Source organism: Salvelinus fontinalis, chromosome 39 (assembly GCF_029448725.1).
Source record: "Salvelinus fontinalis isolate EN_2023a chromosome 39, ASM2944872v1, whole genome shotgun sequence".
In the NCBI taxonomy this organism is placed as follows: domain Eukaryota; kingdom Metazoa; phylum Chordata; class Actinopteri; order Salmoniformes; family Salmonidae; genus Salvelinus; species Salvelinus fontinalis.
Window position 1 is genome coordinate 11,012,110 of NC_074703.1, and position 25,394 is coordinate 11,037,503.

General features: G+C 47.1%; 1 protein-coding gene across 3 annotated transcripts in view; it reads right to left on the reverse strand.

The window, feature by feature from the left end:
• The window catches only part of mpped1 (metallophosphoesterase domain containing 1), a 44,890-nt gene that overhangs the window by 14,617 nt on the left and 4,879 nt on the right, over positions 1-25,394 (reverse strand). For all 3 annotated transcript variants that reach the window (XR_008756905.1, XM_055906029.1, XM_055906030.1), the window contains exons 3-4: positions 25,158-25,339; positions 14,766-14,991 (exon numbers count right to left, since the gene is read on the reverse strand). Coding sequence is in view for 2 of the 3 variants with exons in the window: in XM_055906029.1 (XP_055762004.1) it covers positions 14,766-14,991; positions 25,158-25,339 (408 nt within the window). In the remaining variant the exon portion in view is untranslated. The remainder of the gene's footprint in view (positions 1-14,765; positions 14,992-25,157; positions 25,340-25,394) is intronic.

The window sequence follows — 25,394 nt, forward strand, 5'->3', positions numbered from 1 at the left end:
AAGTGCCCCTGACTCTGAACGTGTACCTGACTCTGAACGTGTACCTGACTCTGAACGTGCCCCTGACTCTGAACGTGCCCCTGACTCTGAAAGTGCCCCTGACTCTGAACGTGTACCTGACTCTGAAAGTGCCCCTGACTCTGAACGTGTACCTGACTCTGAAAGTGCCCCTGACTCTGAAAGTGCCCCTGACTCTGAAAGTGCACTTGACTCTGAACGTGTACCTGACTCTGAAAGAGCACCTGACTCTGAACGTGTACCTGACTCTGAAAGTGCCCCTGACTCTGAAAGAGCACCTGACTCTGAAAGTGCACCTGACTCTGAAAGAGCACCTGACTCTGAACGTGTACCTGACTCTGAACGTGTACCTGACTCTGAAAGTGCCCCTGACTCTGAAAGTGCACTTGACTCTGAACGGGTACCTGACTCTGAAAGTGCCCCTGACTCTGAAAGTGCCCCTGACTCTGAAAGTGCCCCTGACTCTGAAAGTGCCCCTGACTCTGAAAGTGCACTTGACTCTGAACGTGTACCTGACTCTGAAAGTGCCCCTGACTCTGAAAGTGCCCCTGACTCTGAAAGTGCCCCTGACTCTGAAAGTGCCCCTGACTGTTTTCTTTTATTAGGACATGGACCATATGAAATGTAACATGTCAGCAGTGTAACATGTTACATCCTTATCACAGTAGCAAAAGGAAGATACATCTCTTCTATATAAATAGGATTTGACCAGGAAAGGGATTAGAATTGAACTAGCGTTTTTTTGGTGCAGTTAGGGAGGAGAATTGGGGACGTGCTCAGCATATTAAAGACTGTTAATACCCAAGGTTTGTTACGGATATGAAAAAAAAAAGGAAACAGATGTTTGAGTTAGAGCGCTGGATCCCTAGGCGTCGTCTAGGGGCAAAGCAAAGCACACTGGGAAAAAAACAATAGCATCAAAATCACTACTTTCATTTGATGTAATTCTTTTCCCCCTTTCTTTTCTGAAGCGAGAGAGACTGACACACACATAGAGAGAGAGAGAGAGAGAGAGACATAGACAGAGACAGAGACAGAGAGAGGTGGAGACTGACAGAGACAGACAGCAAGAGACAGACAGCGAGAGAAAGAAAGCGAGAGACAGACAGCGAAAGACAGACAGCGAGAGACAGAGACAGAGAGACAAAGAGATTGTGTCAGGTTTACCCAAAACACCACTTTACCAAACAGGGTAATATTATAGAAGGTTTGAAAACAAATAAGAGATCAGTCTCGCTCTTGGTAATGTGTGTGTGTAACTATTTCAGTGTGTGTGTGTGTGTGTGTGTGTGTGTGTGTGTGTGTGTGTGTGTGTGTGTGTGTATGTATTTGTTTCTCCATTCAGAAGCTTAATGATATCATTGGAGAAAGCCATGAATGATTAACGAATCAGGCAGTGCTGAGGGGCGTGAGGCGTTAACCACACACACACTTTGGTTAACTTCACAGTCGTTAGGAAGAAAAACAGCACGCCAGAAGAGGAATTTTAAATCTAAATCAGTTCCAGACTTATCCTGTGGTCTAGAGAGGAACAGGTTTGGTGAGAAATATAGAAAGAGAGACAAAAGAGAGAAAGAGAGGGAGATGGTTTTAGTGATATTGTGAGACAGAGGAAAAGAGAGCGGTAGAGAAAGGGAGGTAAAGAAAAACGGAGAGAGCACACAGAAGAGAGTGGTATCTATACAGTATAGAGCCAGTCTGGGTTCTCTCTATATATCTTTTGACAAACAGTATGAAGAGATGCAGAATAGGAAGACGGAATAGATGCTGAGAGAGGGGCGCAACCAAAGAGACAGCTAATGAATGTGTGTATGCTATAGGAGTGTGTGTGTGTTCATTTCAAGTTTTCTATTTCTCAGAGAAGCTGAGTGGATGCAGTCACACCCCATCATCATCACCTCAGCTTGAGTTAATTAAGACAAACTGTCGACTTAATGACCCTAATAACAGCCTGGAAGGGCAGGAAAACACACAAACACTGAGTCACGACATACACTCTGCTTGTGTGCTCTTATTAGACTGTGTGTATGTGCGTGTACTGTATACGTGTATGTACAGTATGCACATCTGGGTAATACTAAAGGGGGTTGCTGTGCTGTCACTCGTCACTCCAAAGAGCTGAGATTTTCTTATTAAACTCCCTGCACCACTTGACGTGTGTCTCCGTACATGTCCCCCCCCCCCCCCCCCCCCCCCCCCGCTAACCTCGTTAAGAGCCTGTTTCAATTAAAAGTGTTCTGGGGTGGGAGAGGTCCGTTGGGACTCCACTGCTCAGATAGAGGTCAACAGAACTGCTTAGAGATGCTATTAGCAACTTCCTGTTCTCATTTACTTATTCACTAGCCTGGAGGCTAGGTGGGCTAGTTCAAACACAGGCTACTGACTGTTAACACTACTTACTATTACAGGGTAATTACACACAAACAATACATTCTACTCTCAGGGAACTTTTTCTGTCAGTATTAGATACTATTATATACTACTAGGTACTCTATGTCCTCTGACTGTCTGATATCTCCCATTGTCCTCTTTGTTTAAGTCTACTCCATGAGCCAATGAGGAGCCATTTTAAAATGAGTCAGTTTAAGAAGCAGGACACTGCTTCTGTCCCATTCTCTCTATCGTACAGAATAGGATTAAAACCTTTCAATAGGACAGTTATAAATTAATTTACACACACACACACACACACACACACACACACACACACACACACACACACACACACACACACACACACACACACACACACACACACACACACACACACACACACACCACACACACACACACACACACACACACACACACACACTGGTACATGGAAGCATGAGAGAGTTCGACTCCAAGAAGACGCTATTTCATGTTACAGAGAAATACATTTCTTTCTCTTATCCATTATTAATCCCAACTCTAAACCTTTTTCAGCGCACACTATTCTCCCTCCCACACACAATGGTTAATGTACAGACTTTGATGTTTAATCACAACTACCACACACACAAGCCAGATTGATCCTCACAGCAGGACTACTGAGACATAGGGAGGGATGTAGGGAGAGAGAAGGGGAAGGAGAGGGAGAGGGACAGGGAGAAGAAGAGGGACACCGACACTGATGCAGAGAGAGAAGGAGATTGAAAGAGAGAGAAAGAAAGGGAGTGGGATAGAGGGGAAATAAGAGATGGGGAAGGAGAGAGAGAATGCTGAAAGGCAGAGTACTGTATATCTGACTGACAGTATGGAGGATAAGAAATGTTACAGGGCCCAGCCCAGCCTGCAGTAACCGAAAGGTAGCTGGTTCGAATCAGCCGTTCTGCCCTGGAGCAAGGCTGTTATCCCCCGATGATGTCTATTAAAGGCAGGCCCCTACACCTCTTTGATTCAGAGGTTGGGTTAAATGTGGGAGAGACATTTCAGTTGAATGCATTCAGTTGTGCAACTGACTAGGTATCCCCCCTTTCGCTGTGTGAGCTACAGAACAGTCCTTACTTCAACACCCCCGTACCCTCCCGTTCTTCCCGTCACCATCTTGTCCTTATTTAATCTTTCATTCTCCATCTTTATTTTATCTATCCACGTACCATAACTCAACCCATCTATTCCTCTTATATTTCTGTCATCTAGTGAGCCCACTCTCTCCCTCCCTCTCTTCCTGTCTAATCTCACCTCTCCACCTCTTTACCTCTACCTGCCCCCATCCCCACTTCCCCTCTCTCTGTGGAGAGGCAGATTGGGGACATATTGGCCCTCAGCATGACTTATGTAACACCCAGCAGGTTCAGGAGGAACCGAGGAGCACCGGGCTGACACACACACACACACACGCTCAAAATTCGGAAAGAAATATGAACACACACAAGACACCGAAACAGGGAAACTGTATCAGTAAATGTTGACCTACGGGAAATCAAGCAATGCTGTTTTGTAGTCAGTCTCTCCTCCCATCTTTCCCTCTCTCAGCGCCTGTGTGTGTCTGTAATGGTTTAATTGCAGGCGACCGGTGAGTGAGGTAGTGGTCTAAGCACTGGGTGGGTGGAAGATTAGGTGACGGACTACCACCGAGCTCTCATCCACTAAACACAGTAGTCACTGAGCTACACCAGTCAATGTCTGGCCCCGGGGCTGACACACACACACACTGACACACAAACACACACCTGCACAACTCTGAGCTGATATACACGTTTTGATATACACAGACACACCCCTATACAGCAGTAGTCTCAGAGTTTCCAACCATCCTGATGAAACTGGAGCAGACCAAGGTGGCGTCGCAGACCCCATCTGTGACAGAGTGCAGGGAGATCTGCACACACACACACACACACACACACACACACACACACACACACACACACACACACACACACACACACACACACACACACACACACACACACACACACACACACACACACACACACACACACACACACACACACACACACACACGCCAAGCCTCATCAACAAATCAGTGATGGGTACAAAGACACTTGTCTTGTGTGAAGTCTGAAAGGCCTGGTGCTCTGGACCAGTAGCAGTCAGCCTCCTCACAGCTGTGCTCATTCACAGCTTCACACTCATCAGCAGCAGCAGCAGCAGCAGCAGCAGCACACAACCCAAGAACCCCCACCACCTTCAATGTCAGGTTTAAAGCCAGACGTGTTCTTATAGGGTTTTCTCAGAGGAGAGCATTTCTTCTGTCAATAAAACATCATATTTATTAAACAAGCAGCACACAACAATATTATACAGCTGTGAAGCTGCCTGTACATTTCCTCTCCAAAATCTACATTTCTTTGTCAAATCAAGCTGGTTTCATCCATTCCCACAGCGAGCCCCATCAATGAAGAGCAGCTGCTGTCTAAACCAACCCCTAACCCCTACCTCCCCCCATAAATCCCAGAGCTCCCACCTGTGTTTGTCACCCCTCCCTCCCTCCCATGTCTACTCCTCCACCGTGTCATTAATTCTGCTTCTTTGGTGAAATGCTGAAACATTGTTCCCACCGCCCCTTGTTGATCACATACTCACATGCACAAACACATGCACAAACACACGCACACGCACACGCACACACACACACACACACACACACACACACACACACACACCTGGCAGGTCTCTGTCTCCCTATAGACTGATGTTTCCCACATTTAATAAAATGCAGGCAGACTTGCTCTAAAGAGGAACGATGAGGGATGGAGGGAATTAGGAGAGGAGAACATAGGGGGAAGAGAAATATATTGTATACTGTCGGGAGAACGAGACACAAAAAAGAGAACAATGAATTAGAAATGGAAAAAAAGAGTGATACAGATGTACCACCAGATAGATAAAAAAAGAAAAACGAGACAGACAGACTGACAGACAGAGAGAGAGAGAGAGAGAGAGAGAGAGAGAGAGAGAGAGAGAGGGAGGGAGAGAGGGAGAGAGAGGGAGAGGGAGAGGGAGAGAGAGAGCAACAGAGGGACTGATGCGTAGGGTTAGTGACAGATGAATAGATGTGTCTCTTGTTCCTGCTCTCCTCTCTTCCTCTGTCCCTCTCTTCCTCACCCTCTCTCCTGCCTGCTGCTGTTCCTCTGTAATCAAGTTGGATGTCAGAAAAGACAAACGCATCCCTGCCCCCCCTCGCTTTCCTCTCCTCCATGCCTCTCCCCCCCCTCCCTTTCTTAGAAACAGTTAGAAAAGTACGGATCAGCAGAAACCAGTCAGAATCTCAGAGGAAACCGTGTTTGATCAGGGACTGAGCCTCTCACACACGTCTCTCCTATACCTGTGCTATAGCTTACGCAGCTTACGCTTCACAATTGTACATCTGCCCACGCGTCAAATCTACATCAGTGACATGCATTAAAGTGGGACTTAGGAAAGACTACTGGTAGTTAAACAGACACATGACTTTGAAGGAACTTCGGGCTACACAACAGAATATGACATCTGGGTCGTTCACTATCGTATTATCACTAATATTTCTGGTGTTTTACATCGCACCATAAAGCAGCAAGGGAAGCTCTGAAACTAAATCAGGCTAAAAGCATTTCTTCTCGTATTAACCCGAGAGAACGAGCGCTTCTATTGACAATGTTTCAGCAATTTACTGCCTATTTTCAAAATAAGAATTTTAACCATGAATTTATAAGTTACAATACAGTTGCCAATACAATCTCAAGCAATATGCAGTAAACATAATTATATCACCCTCTCTACCTAATCAATAGACTGCTCACAAGGTTCCAATGTTAAGACACGTAGTCACACTATGACACGCCTGTCATGGATCCCTATGAAATGCACTGTAGATACTGTGCATGGTCATGACATGCTCTTGTGAGTTTCTCCAGATTCTGTAGCCAAGTACCCCGAACAAAGACCCTCCCCTCCTCGCTCCCCTTCCTCTCCTCCCCCTATCCCTGGCTGGGTAGTGCGAGGTACTGAGAGATGACAAATCTGCTGGGTAATGACAGACGACTTCATGCCCAGCGATAATGAGCTCCCGTCGGACGCTGCTCTCACAGGATGCTCAGAGACACGTTGCACTAACGTTGCACTAACTTTGCCGCTAGGGTGGGGGGGATTTGATGTGGACGTCCACATGCCACATGCCGCCACCTACGTCTTCTCGCAAAGTGGATACACTTGACAGAAAGTGTGAAAGAGAGAAAGGAAGGAGAGAATGAGAGAAGAAGAGAAACATGGGGAAAAAAGAGAGATTGACAGACAAACAGACAGAGTAAGATTGGCAGACAAAGAAAGACTAAGAGGATGAGGAAGTGAGTCTCTCTGTGGATGTACATGTGTGTGTGTGTTCAATGGGTGTCTTTGTCAGCAGCGTGTGTGTGTGGAGAAGTAGGGGTGTAGGCAGCGCTCGCTTCCAACATCCTGTAAGCCTTCCTTGATGCAGCAGGTGGAGGAAAGCTGCAGCAGCCCAGTGTGTGTGTGTGTGTGTGTGTGTGTGTGTGTGTGTGATGAGAGCAGGTGGGTGAGAACTGTGTCATATGGAGGTGCCTGGAGCGCCACTGGAGAGAGGGGTCCAAACCCTGCTAGCTTCGGGGGGGGGGGGGGGGGGGGGGGGGTACGAGGACAGAGGAGGGCCAAGAAAGAAAGTGGCAGTGAGAGGAACAGAATACACCCAAATATGCCAGCAAGGTTCCCCTTAAAGATTTGTCTGTGCGATGACCCACCTAATGCTTAAAGTAGTGATGTTGTTTCAAGCCAGCGCTCATGATGTTTAAGCCATGAGTTGACCTCCCATTTGGTTAACACTGATCTGGGTCAACATGGTCATAAAGGTACAACGCACATTAACCACTTTGAAGTAAGCTGCAGGTTGAGTAGAAGATCAGACATCTCTAGCCTCTTGTACTTGACCCTAGCCCTCCTACACGTTCTCCTGTGTCCATACCTTCCCATACACCCATCATCCACAGTCTAGTCTGACTCCATTCCAAACACACCTCTGTAGAGTGTCATAGGCAGACAACAGGTCTTTGCTGTATTTTGATTCCCATGGTTGAGCCTGCCTGCTTGTCTCATTTCCAGTTCCCTAATAACAGACGTGGCGCTAGGCGCTAACCCTGTTAGCGTAGAACATAATGCATTCCCATTTAAATAGCATTTAGAAGCGCTAGGGAAGCACATTTGTCCCTTCCTGTTCTAAATAATGACCAATTACCATGGAGGAAGAGGTGGCTTCACAGGGGAGGAGTGACAGTCGAAACGACAGTGGGGAAGACAGGGAAGAGTGGAGAGATGGGGGAGGGGCTTTCCTTTTTAATTGATGGCAGATCTCAATGTGACGCGTATCTTTTTCTTCTTCTTATGATTCTGCAGAGGGGGGGGGGGGGTGAAATAAGGAGGGAGCGGGGAGAAGAGATAGGGAGAGGGGGGAGAGAAAAAGGGGGATGAGGCAAAAAGTGAGGGGAGGTGAGATAGAGAGGGAAAGAGCGAGAGAGAAAGAGGGTGAGAGAAAGAGAGAGGGACTAACATGTGTCTAAGCTGTGTTTGTCTTGGAGGGATAATGTGCGTTAGCTTCATCCACTACAGTCTAATTCTGTCCAGAAAAGCTGTTGGACTTCTTCCCCCCCCCCCCCCTCCTTCAGAGTGATAGTTGCCTTGGCAACCGTGGCAAATCTTCCCTTGTCAAACAGATGTCCCATTTAGTTGGAAATTAGAATGTGTAAAAACCCACGAGACACAAATTATTTCAAAGTTCTCCGGTGGACAGAGGGAGAGAGAAGAACAGGAAAGAAAGGAAAAGAAAAAGGAGGGCCTTCTGTTGCTCCCTCCCTCCTTCCCATCCACCAGTCTCCTGTGCATAAGGAAACACACTGATTTGCCAAAGATGGAGGTTGGTGGGATGGTGCAGGTTGGGGTGAAAATATGGCAGATGGGGGTGAAGAGGGACCCCTGTTCTGAACCAGTTCTGGGCATCATGGCAGCATGTGTGCCAGCACAGCAGAAGGGTCTGATATGGAGGACAGAGACACCCTAAGGGGGAAGAAATAACCCCACACTCACAGCATCATACAACCCCACTCACACCCCTGATCCCTTTTGGACGAGCATTCCTGGTCCTCTAGACTGGTTCTGACTATGTGGTCTAATTGTGGTCAACAAGGACACTGACCAGTGACTGCTCACTGCCTGACCCGACTGAGACCGCAAGGGAGAAACTATACGCTGAGAACAACACTATATCTGTGTGTGTGTGTGTGTGTGTGATCAAGAAACAGAGAGAAGAGGGTGGAACATATGGACAGAATCACTTTAATTCAGAATTACTATGAAGCCCACATGCCTTGGAGAGGGGAAGCATTTGTGTGTAATCATGGAGAATGGCCTACAGTACCACACACACACACACACACACACACACACACACACACACACACACACACACACACACACACACACACACACACACACACACACACACACACACACACACACACACACACACACTCACAAAGTCTTTCCTCTTGAGGCCATTTAACAGGTAATTTAAAGAGAAATCCCTACAGGGAAACGAAACGTCTTCTCCTCCTCTCCTTCCTTGTTCATCCTCTCTCTCCCTCCCTTCATAACACCTCACCATAACAGTGTGTTTACTCACCTGCAGGGACAGAGACTGACAGCACTTAGAGAAAGAGAACGAGAATGGAGGAAAGAGATTAAAGAACAAAGAGAATCTACGGAGGGGGGAAAGTGACAAGTGTTGAAGTAGGCCATTTTCTCTCCCTTTTCCCCTCCAAACCTTAAGTGGCCGTTTATTACTACTCAGTGTTCATCACAGGCTACCTCACTGTCCCACTTGGGGAATACACCTCAACCACTGGAAACAGGCGATGTGGAGGAACAAGAGAGAAAGAAGAAAAGAGGGAGAGAGAAGGAGGGGTAGAGCACAGGGCTCCAGGGTTTTGGGACAGTCTCTGAGCACATCAGATGTTAATTTAGCAAGGACCCTGGTGAGCAGCCCTACAAAAGCAACACCCACCACAAGACACTACTGTAGCTAGCTAGCTCACACAGGGAAGGACGATCCCTCTCTCTCTCCCTCCCTCGTTATATCCTGTAAGAGATGTTCAGCAGTAACAGCTAGAACTCTTAGACAAACTCCAAAGAGGTCAAATTACCTTCATCATTTCTACATCATTAGAGTCATTATATAAAACCCCTGGAGTATTCTGTCCCTCTCTCCCTCTGCCACTCTCCACCCCTCCTCTCAGTCTACATCAAAACACCTGTTAATTAAAAACACAGAGAGAGGAGAGATCTCTCTTCTTTCCATCCCCCCTTCATCAGAGAAGTTTTCAAAACAGGGGGAGCAGGTATTCTGTCCCTCACCATGAATCAAAGAGAGGAGAGGGGGAGGAAGAGGGGGAGGAAGAGGAGAAGACTCTCTTCATCTCTTTAGTTTTTCTGATGAGCTTTCTTAATTGGGCCACTATAGAAAGAAGTGAAATCCTAAATAATTAAAAAATCTAATTAAAGAGTCTTTTGCATCTCCGTGCTTAATTATTCCGTGCGGAGAGCAGTGGGGAGCGATACATTTCTCCCTTTTTCATTTAAAAAAATGTCTCCTCATCCCACCACTCCCCCATCAATAAACAGTTCCTGATTTCACTCCTCTGTCCTCCCCCTCTCTCTCTCCCGCCGCTCTTCAGATGTGTGTGTGTGTGTCTGTGTGTGCCGTCCTTTGAGACTGTCATTATGAACACTTAGAGAAAGTTAACCCATTAGTTAATTCCACAGAGAGGGCCGCTATAAGGCCTCTCTTACTCTCTCCATCCCCCTCTTCTCCATCTCTCCCCCTTTCTCGCGCTCCTTTCTCCATTCCTGCTTCTCAATCTCTCCATCTCTTTCTTTACCCCATTCTCTTACCTTCTTTCTACACCCTCTCCCTTTTACTATCTCTTCTCTGTAATAATATTCCTATCACCCTACTATATCTCTCTCTCAAGAGAAAACCAGTGAAGAGAGAGTGAAATACTGTGAGGATCTATGTGGAACTAAAGCTGTAGAAAGAACATGTTTAAAAGAACATGTTTAACTGATTCATTCATTGTTCCGTCCATGAGCAAGGTGAGGACGACACAGTTGTGTTGATGATAACTGAATCACAATTCAATTCATTGTTTAAGGGATTGGTTTACGATGAATTGAATCAGGCCCACACAGTCTCTGCTAATCATTTAAATAGGCTACATCATTTATAGTTCACTTCTTGGCTATACCAGTAGGGCGCACGCACACACACGCACACACACGCACACACACGCACACACACACACACACACACACACACACACACACACACGCACGCACGCACGCACGCACATGCACACACACGCACGCACACACACGCACACACACACACACACACACACACACACACACACACACACGCACCACAGTGTTGTGATCTCCTTAATTAGCCATGTGATTAGCTACATTGGAAGTCTGCAATGAAGCGAGGAGCTCTCTCTCCCCCGTGTAAAGCAATACATGTGTTCCCGAGACCTCATACATTCTGACACACACACGCACACACAGCTGTAGACTACACTAATGCTGCCACCTTTGCCCTCTCAGACACACTCAAAATAGAAGGCCTAAAATCCCAAACACAGTTGAGCAGGTCTACATTAAAACTTCCCTCACTCGTTCCACTTTGTCCTCCTTCCCCCCGTTTCCCTCGCTCCGCTGTGTTTCTGTGCTTGTGCGTTGTGTAGTGGATTCTCTGCCTCGTTTGGGCTTTGAAAAGACGACTACTGTGGCTAATTCCCATGCCTCCCACGCTACTGTTAGACTATGGTTTGGGGCTCTACTGTTCTGCCTCCATCACACACACACACACACACACACACACACACACACACACACACACACACACACACACACACACACACACACACACACACACACACACACACACACACACACACACACATCTTCCATTCTGTCTCGCCGTCCCTTTAGCTCTGAGACGCGGGGTGGCTTTGCGATACGCCCATGACAAATGACTTGTAAACTTGCATTACTGTCAGAGCAGGAACAGAGGCACACACACACACACACACACACACACACACACACACACACACACACACACACACACACACACACACACACACACACACACACACACACACACAACTGCTCCCCCATGCTGTCCTTTTGATTCCACATTTCAGAGAATGACAAATTGTTAGGATTTGGGTAGGATGCAGCATGCTATGCTCGGATCTAATTTTGTCTGGAGACTGGGGGGTAGGGATAGGGATGGTGGAGCTGTGTGTGTGTGTGTGTGTGTGTGTGTGTGTGTGTGTGTGTGTGTGTGTGTGTGTGTGTGTGTGTGTGTGTGTGTGTGTGTGTGTGTGACAGAGACAAGGGACGGACAAGAAAGCACCATGCTGCGAGCAACCTGCCATCAGAGCCCCACGAGGAGAGAGGGACGGGTGAAGGGATAGAAAAGAGAACGAGTGATTGAAGGATGACAGAACAGAAGTAAAGACGGATGGAGGGAAGGATAGATATGGGTTGGGAGCAGGGGTAGGTGGAATAGTGATGGCTGAGGGGATTGAGGGAAAAGAATGGAGAAAATGAGACAGGGAGATAAGGGGAAGAAGGGAGATGGAGGGAGGGTGAGAGCGGAGCAGAGGGGAGAGTGACTGGAGCAGAGGGGAGAGTGACTGGAGCATAGGGGAGAGTGACTGGAACAGAGGGGAAAGTGACTGTGCTGTTACAGTTCATTCAGGCCAGACGACTCGTTAGGGCAGGAGACACAGACAGACAGAAAGGGTTCTCTCCTCCCACCACCCCGAGGCTACAGTACAGGCTGGCCACGGGCCATAAAGCAGTGCCAGCCTGGCATCGCCATGGAGACAGGACTGGAGAGGGTAAAGCAGGCGCTGTCCCACTGCTCCTGACAGAGATTAGAGATAGAAAGAGACATCCTCGTTCCCCCGCGTTCCCCTGTGCTCCCCACTGCCGAGCCAGCGACATGTGGAGCGCACGGACAGACAGGTGGATTGAGGGAGAGGGATGAGGAGAGGTAGAGCGATAGAGGAGCAGACAGATGGATTGAGGGAGGGATGAGGAGAGGTAGAGAGATAGAGGAGCAGACAGATGGATTGAGGGAGAGGGAGGGATGATGAGAGGTAGAGCGATAGAGGAGCAGACAGATGGATTGAGGGAGAGGGAGGGATGATGAGAGGTAGAGCGATAGAGGAGCAGACAGATGGATTGAGGGAGAGGGAGGGATGATGAGAGGTAGAGCGATAGAGGAGCAGACAGATGGATTGAGGGAGGGATGAGGAGAGGTAGAGAGATAGAGGAGCAGACAGATGGATTGAGGGAGAGGGAGGGATGAGGAGAGGTAGAGAGATAGAGGAGCAGACAGATGGATTGAGGGAGGGATGAGGAGAGGTAGAGAGATAGAGGAGCAGACAGATGGATTGAGGGAGAGGGAGGGATGAGGAGAGGTAGAGAGATAGAGGAACAGACAGGTGGATTGAGGGAGAGGGAGGGATGAGGAGAGGTAAAGAGATAGAGGAACAGACAGGTGGATTGAGGGAGAGGGAGGGATGAGGAGAGGTAGAGAGATAGAGGAGCAGACAGGTGGATTGAGGGAGAGAGAGGGATGAGGAGAGGTAGAGAGATAGAGGAGCAGACAGGTGGATGGAGGGAGAGGGAGGGATGATGAGAGGTAGAGAGATAGAGGAGCAGACAGGTGGATTGAGGGAGGGATGAGGAGAGGTAGAGAGATAGAGGAACAGACAGGTGGATTGAGGGAGAGAGAGGGATGAAGAGAGGTAGAGAGATAGAGGAGCAGACAGGTGGATGGAGGGAGAGGGAGGGATGATGAGAGGTAGAGAGATAGAGGAGCAGACAGGTGGATTGAGGGAGAGAGAGGGATGAGGAGAGGTAGAGAGATAGAGGAGCAGACAGGTGGATGGAGGGAGAGGGAGGGATGATGAGAGGTAGAGCGATAGAGGAACAGACAGGTGGATTGAGGGAGGGATGAGGAGAGGTAGAGAGATAGAGGAGCAGACAGATGGATTGAGGGAGATAGAGGGATGAGGAGAGGTAGAGAGATAGAGGAGCAGACAGGTGGATTGAGGGATGAGGAGAGGTAGAGCGATAGAGGAACAGACAGGTGGATTGAGGGAGGGATGAAGAGAGGTAGAGCGATAGAGGAACAGACAGGTGGATTGAGGGAGGGATGAGGAGAGGTAGAGAGATAGAGGAACAGACAGGTGGATTGAGGGAGAGGGAGGGATGAGGAGAGGTAGAGAGATAGAGGAGCAGACAGGTGGATTGAGGGAGAGAGAGGGATGAGGAGAGGTAGAGAGATAGAGGAGCAGACAGGTGGATTGAGGGAGAGAGAGGGATGAGGAGAGGTAGAGATAGAGGAGCAGACAGGTGGATTGAGGGAGAGGGAGGGATGATGAGAGGTAGAGAGATAGAGGAGCAGACAGTGTGGAGAGGGGGAACACACGGAGCCTCCAGCTGGAGTCCCTCTGTGCTGGAGGAACAGAGCCTCGGGCTGCTGCAACACACCCACCCACACACACACACACACCATTTCATCTGCCTTCTGTAGCAAGCCTACTGCACAAGCCAAGCCCAGCCGGTGTTACTGAATTGAAGCTGTGTACACCATTCTTCCTCTCACACCCTCTGTCTTCAGTTCTCTCCCGCTTCATTTCTCATTCACTCTCTCTCTCTCTCCCTCCTTCTTCCTCCCTCTCTGTCCCTCACTCCCTCTCCTCATCTCTCTTTCTTCCTCTCTCTCTCTCCCTCTCCATTCTCTCTCTCTCTCACCCCTTCTCACTATCTCAACACACCTCAGGCATCTCTCCATAGCGGCTATTCCTCTAACTCAAGGGACCCCACTATCTCAGCAAACCAATTACCTAGCATTGGGGGCCCCACACGCACACCCCTCCCAGTGCCTACACAATACCTCTGGGGCCACTCACCAAAAACACATGGACACACCAAAAACACTGCATCATGGAGCATTTGTCACACACACATACACACACACACACACACACACACACACACACACACACACACACACACACACACACACACACACACACACACACACACACACACACACACACAGTGGAGAGGAAGGACAAAGTGTTTGTGAGAGAAGATTGATAGGTAGAAATAGATGAAGTAGTAGGAGTGTTGTCAACTATCAGGTATACTGCAGTTACAGAGTCACCCACCAGGGGGAGCCATAGATGCGGAAGCCGCGTACGGTGACCTCTGAGTCCTGCAGGTAGATACAGTTGGTGAGCAGGGACTGGACGTTCTCGTAGTTCTCTGGTTTCAGCTTGGAGGCCGACGGGAAGTAGTAGAAGTCCTGCTTGATCAGGTCAGCCATGAACTCCTGGTCAAAGGTCAACTCATGGTTCCCCGCAATCACTATCTTTATGTCGTAGGGCAAGGTGCCTGGGAGGGAGAGGAGAGAAAGGAGAAAATGGACCATCAGGTCAAAAGTAGTCCACACCCATTCAACAAACTTCTACAGGTGCAACAGAGTACAAAAATCGAATGGAAAAAGATAATTAATTGAAACGGAATGTCTTTATTTTTGTCTCGTCTGTCATGGGTCGTACTAGCTCCGATCCATCTTAGTTGCAATGGTGTCAACAATCATATTTGTTTTGTTCGTTCTCACAAAGACATCTCTCATCTGACAGTCACAGTTCCATTAATCACAGGTAACAAAGGAATAGGAAAGGAAATATTTCAGGGAACTTTCAATAGTTATTCCATTATTTAGCATTTTAGGAATATTATAAATAAAAGGATTTTAGAACTACCGTATAGTAAATATCAAACATATTCTATTAGAATAACCATTTTCTACATGAGCCATTGCTAGCATATCTTTATCATAGAATGGACCCTTCATCCAAACCCAGTCAATAATCATGTACTGTAACTCTTCCTCCTCCTCCTCCTCCTCTAATTGTCTATTCAGAGATGGGCACAGTGGGGACAGTCCATCGATCCGCACTGCCTGTCCAACACTGTGGCAGGCCAACACACACATCTACATATCCCCTAATGTTTCAAAGGGTTGATGAAAAAACCTTGTGAAAACCATGACAAATCTGGGGTCTTCTTTGTCTACGAGACGTGAGACACATAGGCGTTTGTCAGGTAGCACGGTTGATGGAGACTTCAATCACTGCGTTTTTTGACAATTACTGCGAGAACGATGTGGCATGCTGTGTGTGTGTGTGCGTGTGTCATGCTGCTGAAAAGGAGTAATTAAACTCAGCTTTAAGAGAGGCTGACAACTCAAGAGACGGCTCTGTCACAACAGCCAGTCAGAGAACAGTGACAGCATCCAGAGAGACAGAAGGGGGGGATCCTTGAGTGGGAAAGAGGAAGAACTAGCTAGGCTGGATGTAACACATTTTTTTCTTGCATGTAAACTTTATTTATTGGGTTATTGTACAGATAGACATAATGGCAATAAACTGTATGGACCTTGATTTGAGAATTTCTTACTCATATAAAAAACAAAATAACCTAAACTATAAGAATGAACTTACATCATGATTTTTGCACCTGAAAACAAAGGCAAGTTTACATACTGGCATGATTTAACAGCAAAAAAAAGATATGGCCTACAGTACACATCACAAAGAAGGGTCACAACTCACTTGTAACAATCATATAATTAGAATGATTATTTTTCTATGGTTCCAATAAATGGTCACAATGTGCAGCCAGAGAAATAGTGGAATGTGTACAGTACAATTCCAAGTGTTCCACTTTTCAGAGAAATAGCACAATGCCTTTAGTATCTATCTTCATCCTTTACTGACAGACAACCCAAGTGCCTTATCCAGGCAATAAAAACTAAATCCTGAAAAAAGTTAACTCTTCATAACAGAGCCCCCCCCACCCCCCACCACCAACATGGACTGGCCGGTATTCACACTTCAACTCAAGAGAGAAGTGGCATCAGTCCCGGCTGAGAAATCAACCCTCTGCATCATCCAGCTGACCCTGAAAAAGGTGTTCAGGGGCACGTGGCATTTCGCAGCGAGGAAGAACCATCTCACAGATCTACATGACGGCATGGTTGGCTCCATCTCACAGATCTAGACAAATCGTCAGCTCCATTAAGGAATGATGTAGATGCCTATCAGAGGTGCAGGGTCTTCTTGTTCAGATTCCAACATGGTAGTTTGGCATGGAACGCCGGCTCAGTTTTGTAAAAGAAGTGAGGGAAGAGAAGGAAGTATACTCATGGACTTTCTTTTAAAGAAGAACTTGTGTCCAGACACCTTCCGGAGGCTTTGAGACGCCAAGACCTCCAGCCAGGAGGCTGTTAGGAGCTTCAGTTCATCTGATGACTTAAAGGGACATTTCATGTTCATCCACCCCAACGTCAACATATGTGAAAATGGCGTGTTTCTATGTTTTGTGTACATCTTCGGTGTGCATCGTGTGATTTGAACCAATTATGAGTAGGCATTGCCAACTAATTGGTGGATGTCGTCATTAGAAACATTTATCTTCCTCAATGTTTTTTTTACTAGAAAATGCACCATTTTTTCATATGTTGATGTTGTTGGTGGTGCTGGAGATGATGAATGTTGAAATGTCCTTTTCAAGAAGATAAGCCTGCAGATACCCCTGGAGCAAGGACAACAGCAGAAGTTGGAACTCACAGAACACTGCAAGCCTGATGTCCCATTTGCAGATAATCAGATAGAGGCTGTTAAATAGCCCAGGTTAAAGACATCAGGGATTTGGAGCTTCTTCACAGCAGTGGCCAAAGCATTTAATTGCACCCCTGTGGCCAAGGACTGAGGCAACACCTAGAGTGTCATCGTTTCCTATTTGTCCTACTTCCATTTCCATTTCCTCTGCCGCCTTTTCTTGAAACTTTAGAAATGAAGGACCTCTTAACAAAAAACACTGACCCAGTATATAAATTCAATTATGTCCGTTACCCTAGAGAGGATGTGACCGGATAAAATCCATCAAATACGTTCACTGGCCCTCAGTTAGGAGTGAAGTTAGGTTGACTGGAGTGAAGCATACCTCGTTCAATAAACACGCCCCCGCATCCACCTCCATTAATTACAGTTTTATGGGTGACATTTTAAAATCATGTTTGGTGAAAGGCTGAATCTCCATATTGTAAAAACTCCTGGTCCTATGTACTTTATGAACACCACCAGTGATCAAAACATTGTGTTCTTCCAATGAGTGAAAGCAGGCTGTGCTTGTCTCTCTTTATCAAACATAATCTACATACAGGCGCAGTGGAACAATGCATCAACGCTCAAATCACCATTCCACAATACAGTCACTCTCCCACATCCACAAAGCACACACGTTGGACACAATAACTCACTCAAACACAAAACTACATGAAGAAAGATGAACGTGATGCTTTTGGAAAAGAGAAAGGAAGGTAAGAGAGAGACGAGAGAATGAGAGAGAGAAAGAAAGAGGTAGAGAGACTAATCCAAATATGCAGCCAGTAGAGCACTGTCTGCTGCTGTTAGCAACCATCTTTTCCAAACTTTTTTCTTAGATTTCAAAAGCCGCTTTCAAGCAACAAATAGTTTAAATTTCCCTGTGAATCACCCGCACAAAGCAGCCAGCCTTCTCTGTGTTTCAGTTCAAAAGTAATCAAATAAAAACGCATGTATACACACACACACACAGTAAAACACACTCAAAAACACGCACAACACTTCTGTCTAAGTCAAAAGCTTGTCTAAGCAGCCCTGCACTACATTCTCCTCCCAAAAGACACACTGCAGAGGCGCTCTCTCTCAATCCCTCCCTCCCTCCCTCCCTCCCTCCCTCCCTCTCTCCATCCCTCATCCCTCTCATTTCATCCCTCACTGTCCAGTGTTTGTGTGTATGTGTGGTTTAATACAGACCCAGTGCTAACAGGGTTAGTTAAGGGGAGTGGCCTCCCGGGTGGCGCAGTGGTCTAAGGCACTGCATCGCAGTGCTAGCTGCGCCACCAGAGTCTCTGGGTTCGCGCCCAGGCTGGGCTGGGTTCGCGCCCAGGCTCTGTCGCAGCCGGCCGCAACCGGGAGGTCCGTGGGGCGACGCACAATTGGCATAGCGTCGTCCGGGTTAGGGAGGGTTTGGTCGGTAGGGATATCCTTGTCTCAGTATGTAAAAATGTAATAAAATGTATGCACTCTACTGTAAGTCGCTCTGGATAAGAGCGTCTGCTAAATGACTAAAATGTAAAATGGGAGTGATCTGCTGTCTGAAGGGACCTGTGCTTGACTAGATACAGTGGAATGTGCTCTATACTAGCCTTTACAATAACCCCCAAATCCTCAATATCCTAGAAGCCGAGGAGGGCGGTTAGTCTGTGTGTCTGTGTGTGAAGCTTCCGGCGCACCAGCCACCATTGTTCCGGTGTTCCGATGGGTGGTCCTTGCCCTTTGAAGAGGAAAATCCCTGTTTTGTCCAAATCCATGGCATGTCGAGGGGGATTACTGCCGTTTGTGTGTGTGTGTGTCTGTGTCTGTGTGTGTGTGTGTGTGTGTTGGTACACGTGTTTGTGTACACACGTCCAACTTGTTCTAGCTGCCCATCGACATAACAGAGTGTATCTACCAGTACTTACTAATAATGTCTCCTGCACATTCAATCAAGTCATTCTATGCCATAACAGCCTAGTTGCATTGGTCTGTCTACAGAAGCAATAACTACTGTTTATAAGAAGACATGTTGAGACTCAACCTGGTTTAGCATTACAACGCCCATTCAGTGTGTGTGTGTGTGTGTGTGTGTCTAATCCCTCCCACCTGAGCATGAAGCCATGAGGCAAATACACTCTCCTGTTTAAACACCACCCACACACTGCAGTGGCACATACACAATCGAAAAAACACACACAAACACACAAAAACACAAGCGACTAAGCAAGCAACGCATCCAAAACACACACTCTGCCCTCACACAGTACATCCCAGTAATCACACACACACACATTTCATTTGCACTCGCAACCTAAACGCAAATCCGACAAAGACGGTAACACCATCTCCGGTCTAGTAGGTGGTCTCTGTCGTTCCTCTCACTCTCTCTCTTCATCTCTCGTTTCAGTCTTTCTCTCTTGCTGTTCCACTTCCATACCAAGCCTAGCACATACAGAAGACACAGCATCAAAATAGCAGCCTGTCCTGTTCTTTGTCACACAATGTCACATCAATATTCATCCACTGAAAAGGGTGATGAGTCAGAATACAGCCAGACAGAGATACCCCACTGGGCACGCATTACGCTGAACTCAAAAGTGAGTTTTTTTCCTTACTAGCTCCGGCCTTGCTGATAACTACTTTATTGAAGAAAAATATACTTACTATGACTGAGATATGTGGTTATCCAACCTAGCTACACCACACGTCCAAAAGTATGTGGTCATTGAATATCTCATTCCAAAATCATGGGCATTAATATGGAGTTGGTCCCCCTTTGCTGCTATAACAGCCTCCACTCTTCTGGGAAGGCTTTCCACTAGATGTTGGAACATTGCTGTGGGGACTTCACATCAAATCAAATCAAATGTATTTATATAGCCCTTCTTACATCAGCTGATATCTCAAAGTGCTGTACAGAAACCCAGCCTAAAACCCCAAACAGCAAGCAATGCAGGTGTAAAAGTACGGTGGCTAGGAAAAACTCCCTAGAAAGGCCAAAACCTAGGAAGAAACCTAGAGTGGAACCAGGCTATGAGGGGTGGCCAGTCCTCTTCTGGCTGTGCCGGGTGGAGATTATAACAGAACATGGCCAAGATGCTCAAATGTTCATAAATGACCAGCATGGTCAAATAATAATAATCACAGTAGTTGTCGAGGGTGCAGCAAGTCAGCACCCCGGGAGTAAATGTCAGTTGGCGTTTCATAGCCGATCATTAAGAGTATCTCTACCGCTCCTGCTGTCTCTAGAGAGTTGAAAACAGCAGGTCTGGGACAGGTAGCACGTCCGGTGAACAGGTCAGTGTTCCATAGCCGCAGGCAGAACAGTTGAAACTGGAGCAGCAGCACGGCCAGGTGGACTGGGGACAGCAACTTGCGTCCGATCAGCCACGAGAGCATTAGAGAGGTAGGGCACTGATGTTGGGCGATTATGACTGGCTTGCAGTCGGCATTCTAATTCATCCCAAAGGTGTTCGATGGTGTTGAGGTCAGGGCTCTGTGCAGGCCAGTCCAGTTCTTACACACCAATTTCGACAAACTATTTCTCTATGGACCTCACTTTGTGCACGGGGGCATTGTCATGCTGAAACAGGAAAAGAACTGCTACAAAGTTGGAAGCACAGAATCCTCTAGAATGTAATTGTATACTGTAGCGTTAACATTTCCCTTCACTGGAACTAAGAGGCCTAGCATGAACCATGAACAACAGCCCCAGACCATTATCCCTGCCCCAGACCATTATCCCTGCCCCAACAAACTTTACAGTTAGCACTATGCATTGGGGTAGGTAGCGTACTCCTGACATCCGCCAAACCCAGATTTGTCCGTTGAACTGCCAAATGGTGAAATCACTCCAACGTGTTTTCACTGCTCCAGAGTCGAATGGCGGCAAACTTTACTGCTCCAGAGTACACCACTCCAGTTGACACTTGGCATTGCCCATGGTGATCTTAGGCTTGTGTGCGGCTGCTCGGCCATGGAAACTCATTTCATGAAGCTCTCGACTAACAGTTCTTGTACTGACGTTGCTTCCAGAGGCAGCTTGCAACTCGGTAGTGAGTGTTGCATTAGAGGACAGCATTTTTATGCACTACAGCACTTGGTGGTACTGTTCTGTGAGACTGTGGCCTACCACTTCGCGGCTGAGCCGTTATTTCTCCTAGACGTATCCACTTCACAATAGCAGCACTTACAGTGGACCAGGGCAGATCTAGCAGGGCAGAAATTTGACGAACTGTCTTGTTGGAAAGGTGGCACCCTATGATGGTGCCACGTTGAAAGTCACTGAGCTCCTCAGTAAGTCCATTCTACTACCAATGTTTGTCTATGGAGATTGCATGGCAGTGTGCTCAATTTTATACACCTGTCAGCAATGGGTGTGGCTGAAATAGCCGAATCCAGTAATTTGAAGGGGTATCTACATACTTGTATATATAGTGTATCTTCAGATGAATATAGTTTCCAAGATCATTAAAAATACAAACTTTTCTTAATTGTAACCGATCTAAAAAGTTAGAACCAAGGCCCCCTGCTCATCCACACCTCTGTAAACTCCCCCATGTGGTTCACCAATGTACCGTAGGCATGCGCCAGTGTCAGCACCCGCAACATAGCTCTGAGCTCCGTACACCCCACCCACTGCATCTGATGCTTCCTGGCTTCCACACTGCTACTTTCACCTGCCCCAACAAGTAATTACCTAGACAGTCCCTCCACCTGTTGACTACACTAAATGTAGGTCCCCTCCAACGTACATCAGCCCCCTGGACATAGAAACAAAAAGTGCTGCACTGTCTCCTCCTCCCCACTTGTGGATCAAGGTGAGCGAGAGAGAGAGAGAGAAGCCTGTGAAGAGAAAGACAGCACTCATTAAATGTTTATGATTGTATTTTCTATTACTGAGCTAAGGAAAGGGTTGGAGGGGGGGGGTCATGAAGTGGACACAGAGTGCCTACACGGCAATCACATCATAGGAGTCAGCCATCTATTATTCAGGAGAGAAGGGGAGCAGAGGGGAACAGGCGCTAAATAAAGAGTAGTGCCCTAGACACAGGAGTCTCTGAACTCTACAACCCAGAGACACCCAGAGACACAGAGAGAGACACAGAGACACATAGAGAGGCACAGAGAGAGAGAGACAGAGAGACACATAGAGAGACACAGAGAGAGAGACAGAGAGACACCCAGAGACACAAAGAGAGACACAGAGACACCCAGAAACACAGAGAGAGAGACAGAGAGAGACCCAGAGAGAGACCCAGAGAGAGACACAGAGAGAGACCCAGAGACACCCAGATACACCCAGAGACACAGGGACACAGAGAGTCACAGAGACACACAGAGAGACACAAAGAGACACACACAGAGAGACACCGAGAGAGACAGAGAGAGAGAAACACAGAGAGAGACACAGAGAGACACAGAGAGAGACAGAGAGAGACACAGAGAGAGACACAGAGAGAGACAGAGAGAGACACAGAGAGAGACACAGAGACAGACAGACACACAGAGAGACAGAGATATGGGAAGATGTGCAAATACAGAGTAAAATACCAAGGTAGAGATAGGAACAAGGGAAATAAGAGTTAAAGCGCTAAAGAGAAGGAAAGAAAGGAATGGACAGAGGAATAAAGAGAAGTGAGAGAGAAAAGAGGAGTATAGAGCAGAAAGTTAAGAATGAAAGCAGCTCCACTCTTGACCCCTGTTGGACCCAGAAGCACAATGAGATCCATATTTAACCAGCGATGGAGCAGGCGGCAGCACAGAGAACATCTACTACTGGATACAGGCCCCGCTCCACGACCCTCCACCATCACGCGATGAATGAAGACGCCACTGAAATCTAAAGCAGAACCTTCTCTTTCTCATATCCACACGCAGGGACGTTGTGCACAAGCGCGCTGCAACGCCACCCATGACTTAATGCATAGTACAGGTTCGTCATATGGTTAGCGTCTTCGGTGTAATTTGCTGTATTGATTCATACTGGGCTGTGAAGTGTTAGCAGCATCAGTGTATGTGTGTGTGTGAGTACACTGTGTTAGAAGCATTGATAGCTGATCAAAGAGAGCGTTGTTGGAAAGAATTGGACTGAAGTGGTGCTGTATAGCCTCTCTGTGTCTACCTCTTGCCTTCTACCTATTCTCTCTCCCTTTTCTCTCCTCTCGGCATCTCTTCATCCTATCTCCTTCTCCAGTTAATCTGACACCATGCCTAACAAATCATGACTACATGCCCTACCACCAAACCAGGTCTTTCTTAGAATCCACAAAAGTAATTTTCACTAAAACAACAATATCTCTGTTTTCTGGGTCTCAAGAGACCAAAGCTGAAGATAACCAGCTAAAGATAGACCTTCCATGGGATGAAGTTCAACTCTACCTTCCCATCTTCCCCGCTGTCTTCTACAGTCCTCTCCCTCTCTCCCCCCTCTTCTCCTCCTCTCCTGCAGTGTGCACCAGCTCTGACAAAGCCTTGAGCCCCTGCCAGAAGAACCGGGAGGAGCCTTCCTGCTAAAAATACTGAGAGAAGAAACGGAGGGAGCTGCCACGATGCCAAGAGAGAGGAAAAAAGAGAGACCCATATCTTCATAAAGGGAGGGAGAGATAGAGGAAGGGATAGAAGAAAAAGGGAGGGAATCAACAAAAGAAAAATGAAAGAAAAGACAGAAGGAAAGTAAGAAAGAGAAGACAGACTTTCAGACAAGGAAGGGAGGAAAGAGAGGATGGTTGGAATGAGTGTGTTCGCCTGGCAATATGACAGTGTTTCCCTACAGTGTGTTTTTGTACCGAGGTTCATCGGGTAGAATGAAAGTCTAATGCTGAGGCCAATGCTGAGCTCTCACTGGAGCCAGACTGCAGACACAAAGCAGCATGAGCTATACATTCATCCAGAGAGAGAGAGAGAGAGAGAGAGAGAGAGAGAGAGAGAGAGAGAGAGAGAGAGAGAGAGAGAGAGAGAGAGAGAGAGAGAGAGAGAGAGAGAGAGAGAGAGAGAGAGAGAGAGAGAGAGAGAGAGAGAGACAGAGACAGAGACAGAGAGAGAGAGAGACAGAGACAGAGAGAAAGAGATAGAGAATGGAACAGGAGAAGAATACAGATTATGAATATTTATACGAGCGAGCGGGAGAGAAAGACAGCTACAGGAGAAGGAGAAAGAGAGAAACTTCATAAGGCACACCGGGTGCGTTTGGCGGGTTTTATCTTCCTAGCAGTCTCTCCCGCCAGTCGAGGCGCGGGGCGAGCAGGTTTTCAGCTCGTGCTCCCCGTCGACTAGCCTTGGGGGAGGCTGAGCTGCCATCCCTTCTCCCCCTTCTTCCCCCCTCGAGCTTCATCCTTATCCCTCTGCTCTCCACCCCCTCTCCTCCCATCGCAAAGAGACAGGCGCTGGAAGTAGGAATCACTGCAGCACGCTGGCTGGGGCGGCACACGGCTAAGAGTTCCAATGTTCTGGTTATTACAAGATCTCTTAGAGCTAACGTTGGGTTCCTGTTTTATGAAGACAGTAACAGTGACGTGTGCCAACTATAATGTTACTGTTCTAAGTACTGAACATGAACAGAGTGGGCAGTTTCTTTTACTCTTCTGTTTCCTCTTTGTATCTCTTTTTCATCAGGTATCCCTCCATCCATTACTTATTTTCTTTAAAGTTGAGTGAAAAACACATTTTCTAATTTCATTTGTGGGTAATACATAGAAATATTTTCTAAAAACACTTGAACTCTTGAGAACTGGCTCTTCTCAATGTCCATTTCTCATTTCACTACAACAGCAATAAAGAAGGAAGAAAAATAATTCAAATAAGATCTATCACATTTTAAAAGAAATTGTGCACCATTTAAAAAAACAAAAAATCTGTAGTACTAAACTTTGACGTGGTGTGATGTTGCTTAATGTGATTGGTCAGTCTTACCTAGCCAATCATTGAACTTTTTGACCTCAGAGGGCAGGCCCAGCTCTGTGAAGTCTCCAGCATGGATGAACACGTCTCCATAGGGCATCTGAATGGCGTCCGTACGGGAGTGGGTGTCTGAGATACACACAAAACGGGTGTAACCTGGTGGCTTGGGAGTGTCGTGGGGCAGGGGGTCCACCCTAAAGTAGAGAGAGAACGAAGGAGAGAGAGAGAGAGAGAAAAGCGTGAGAAAGA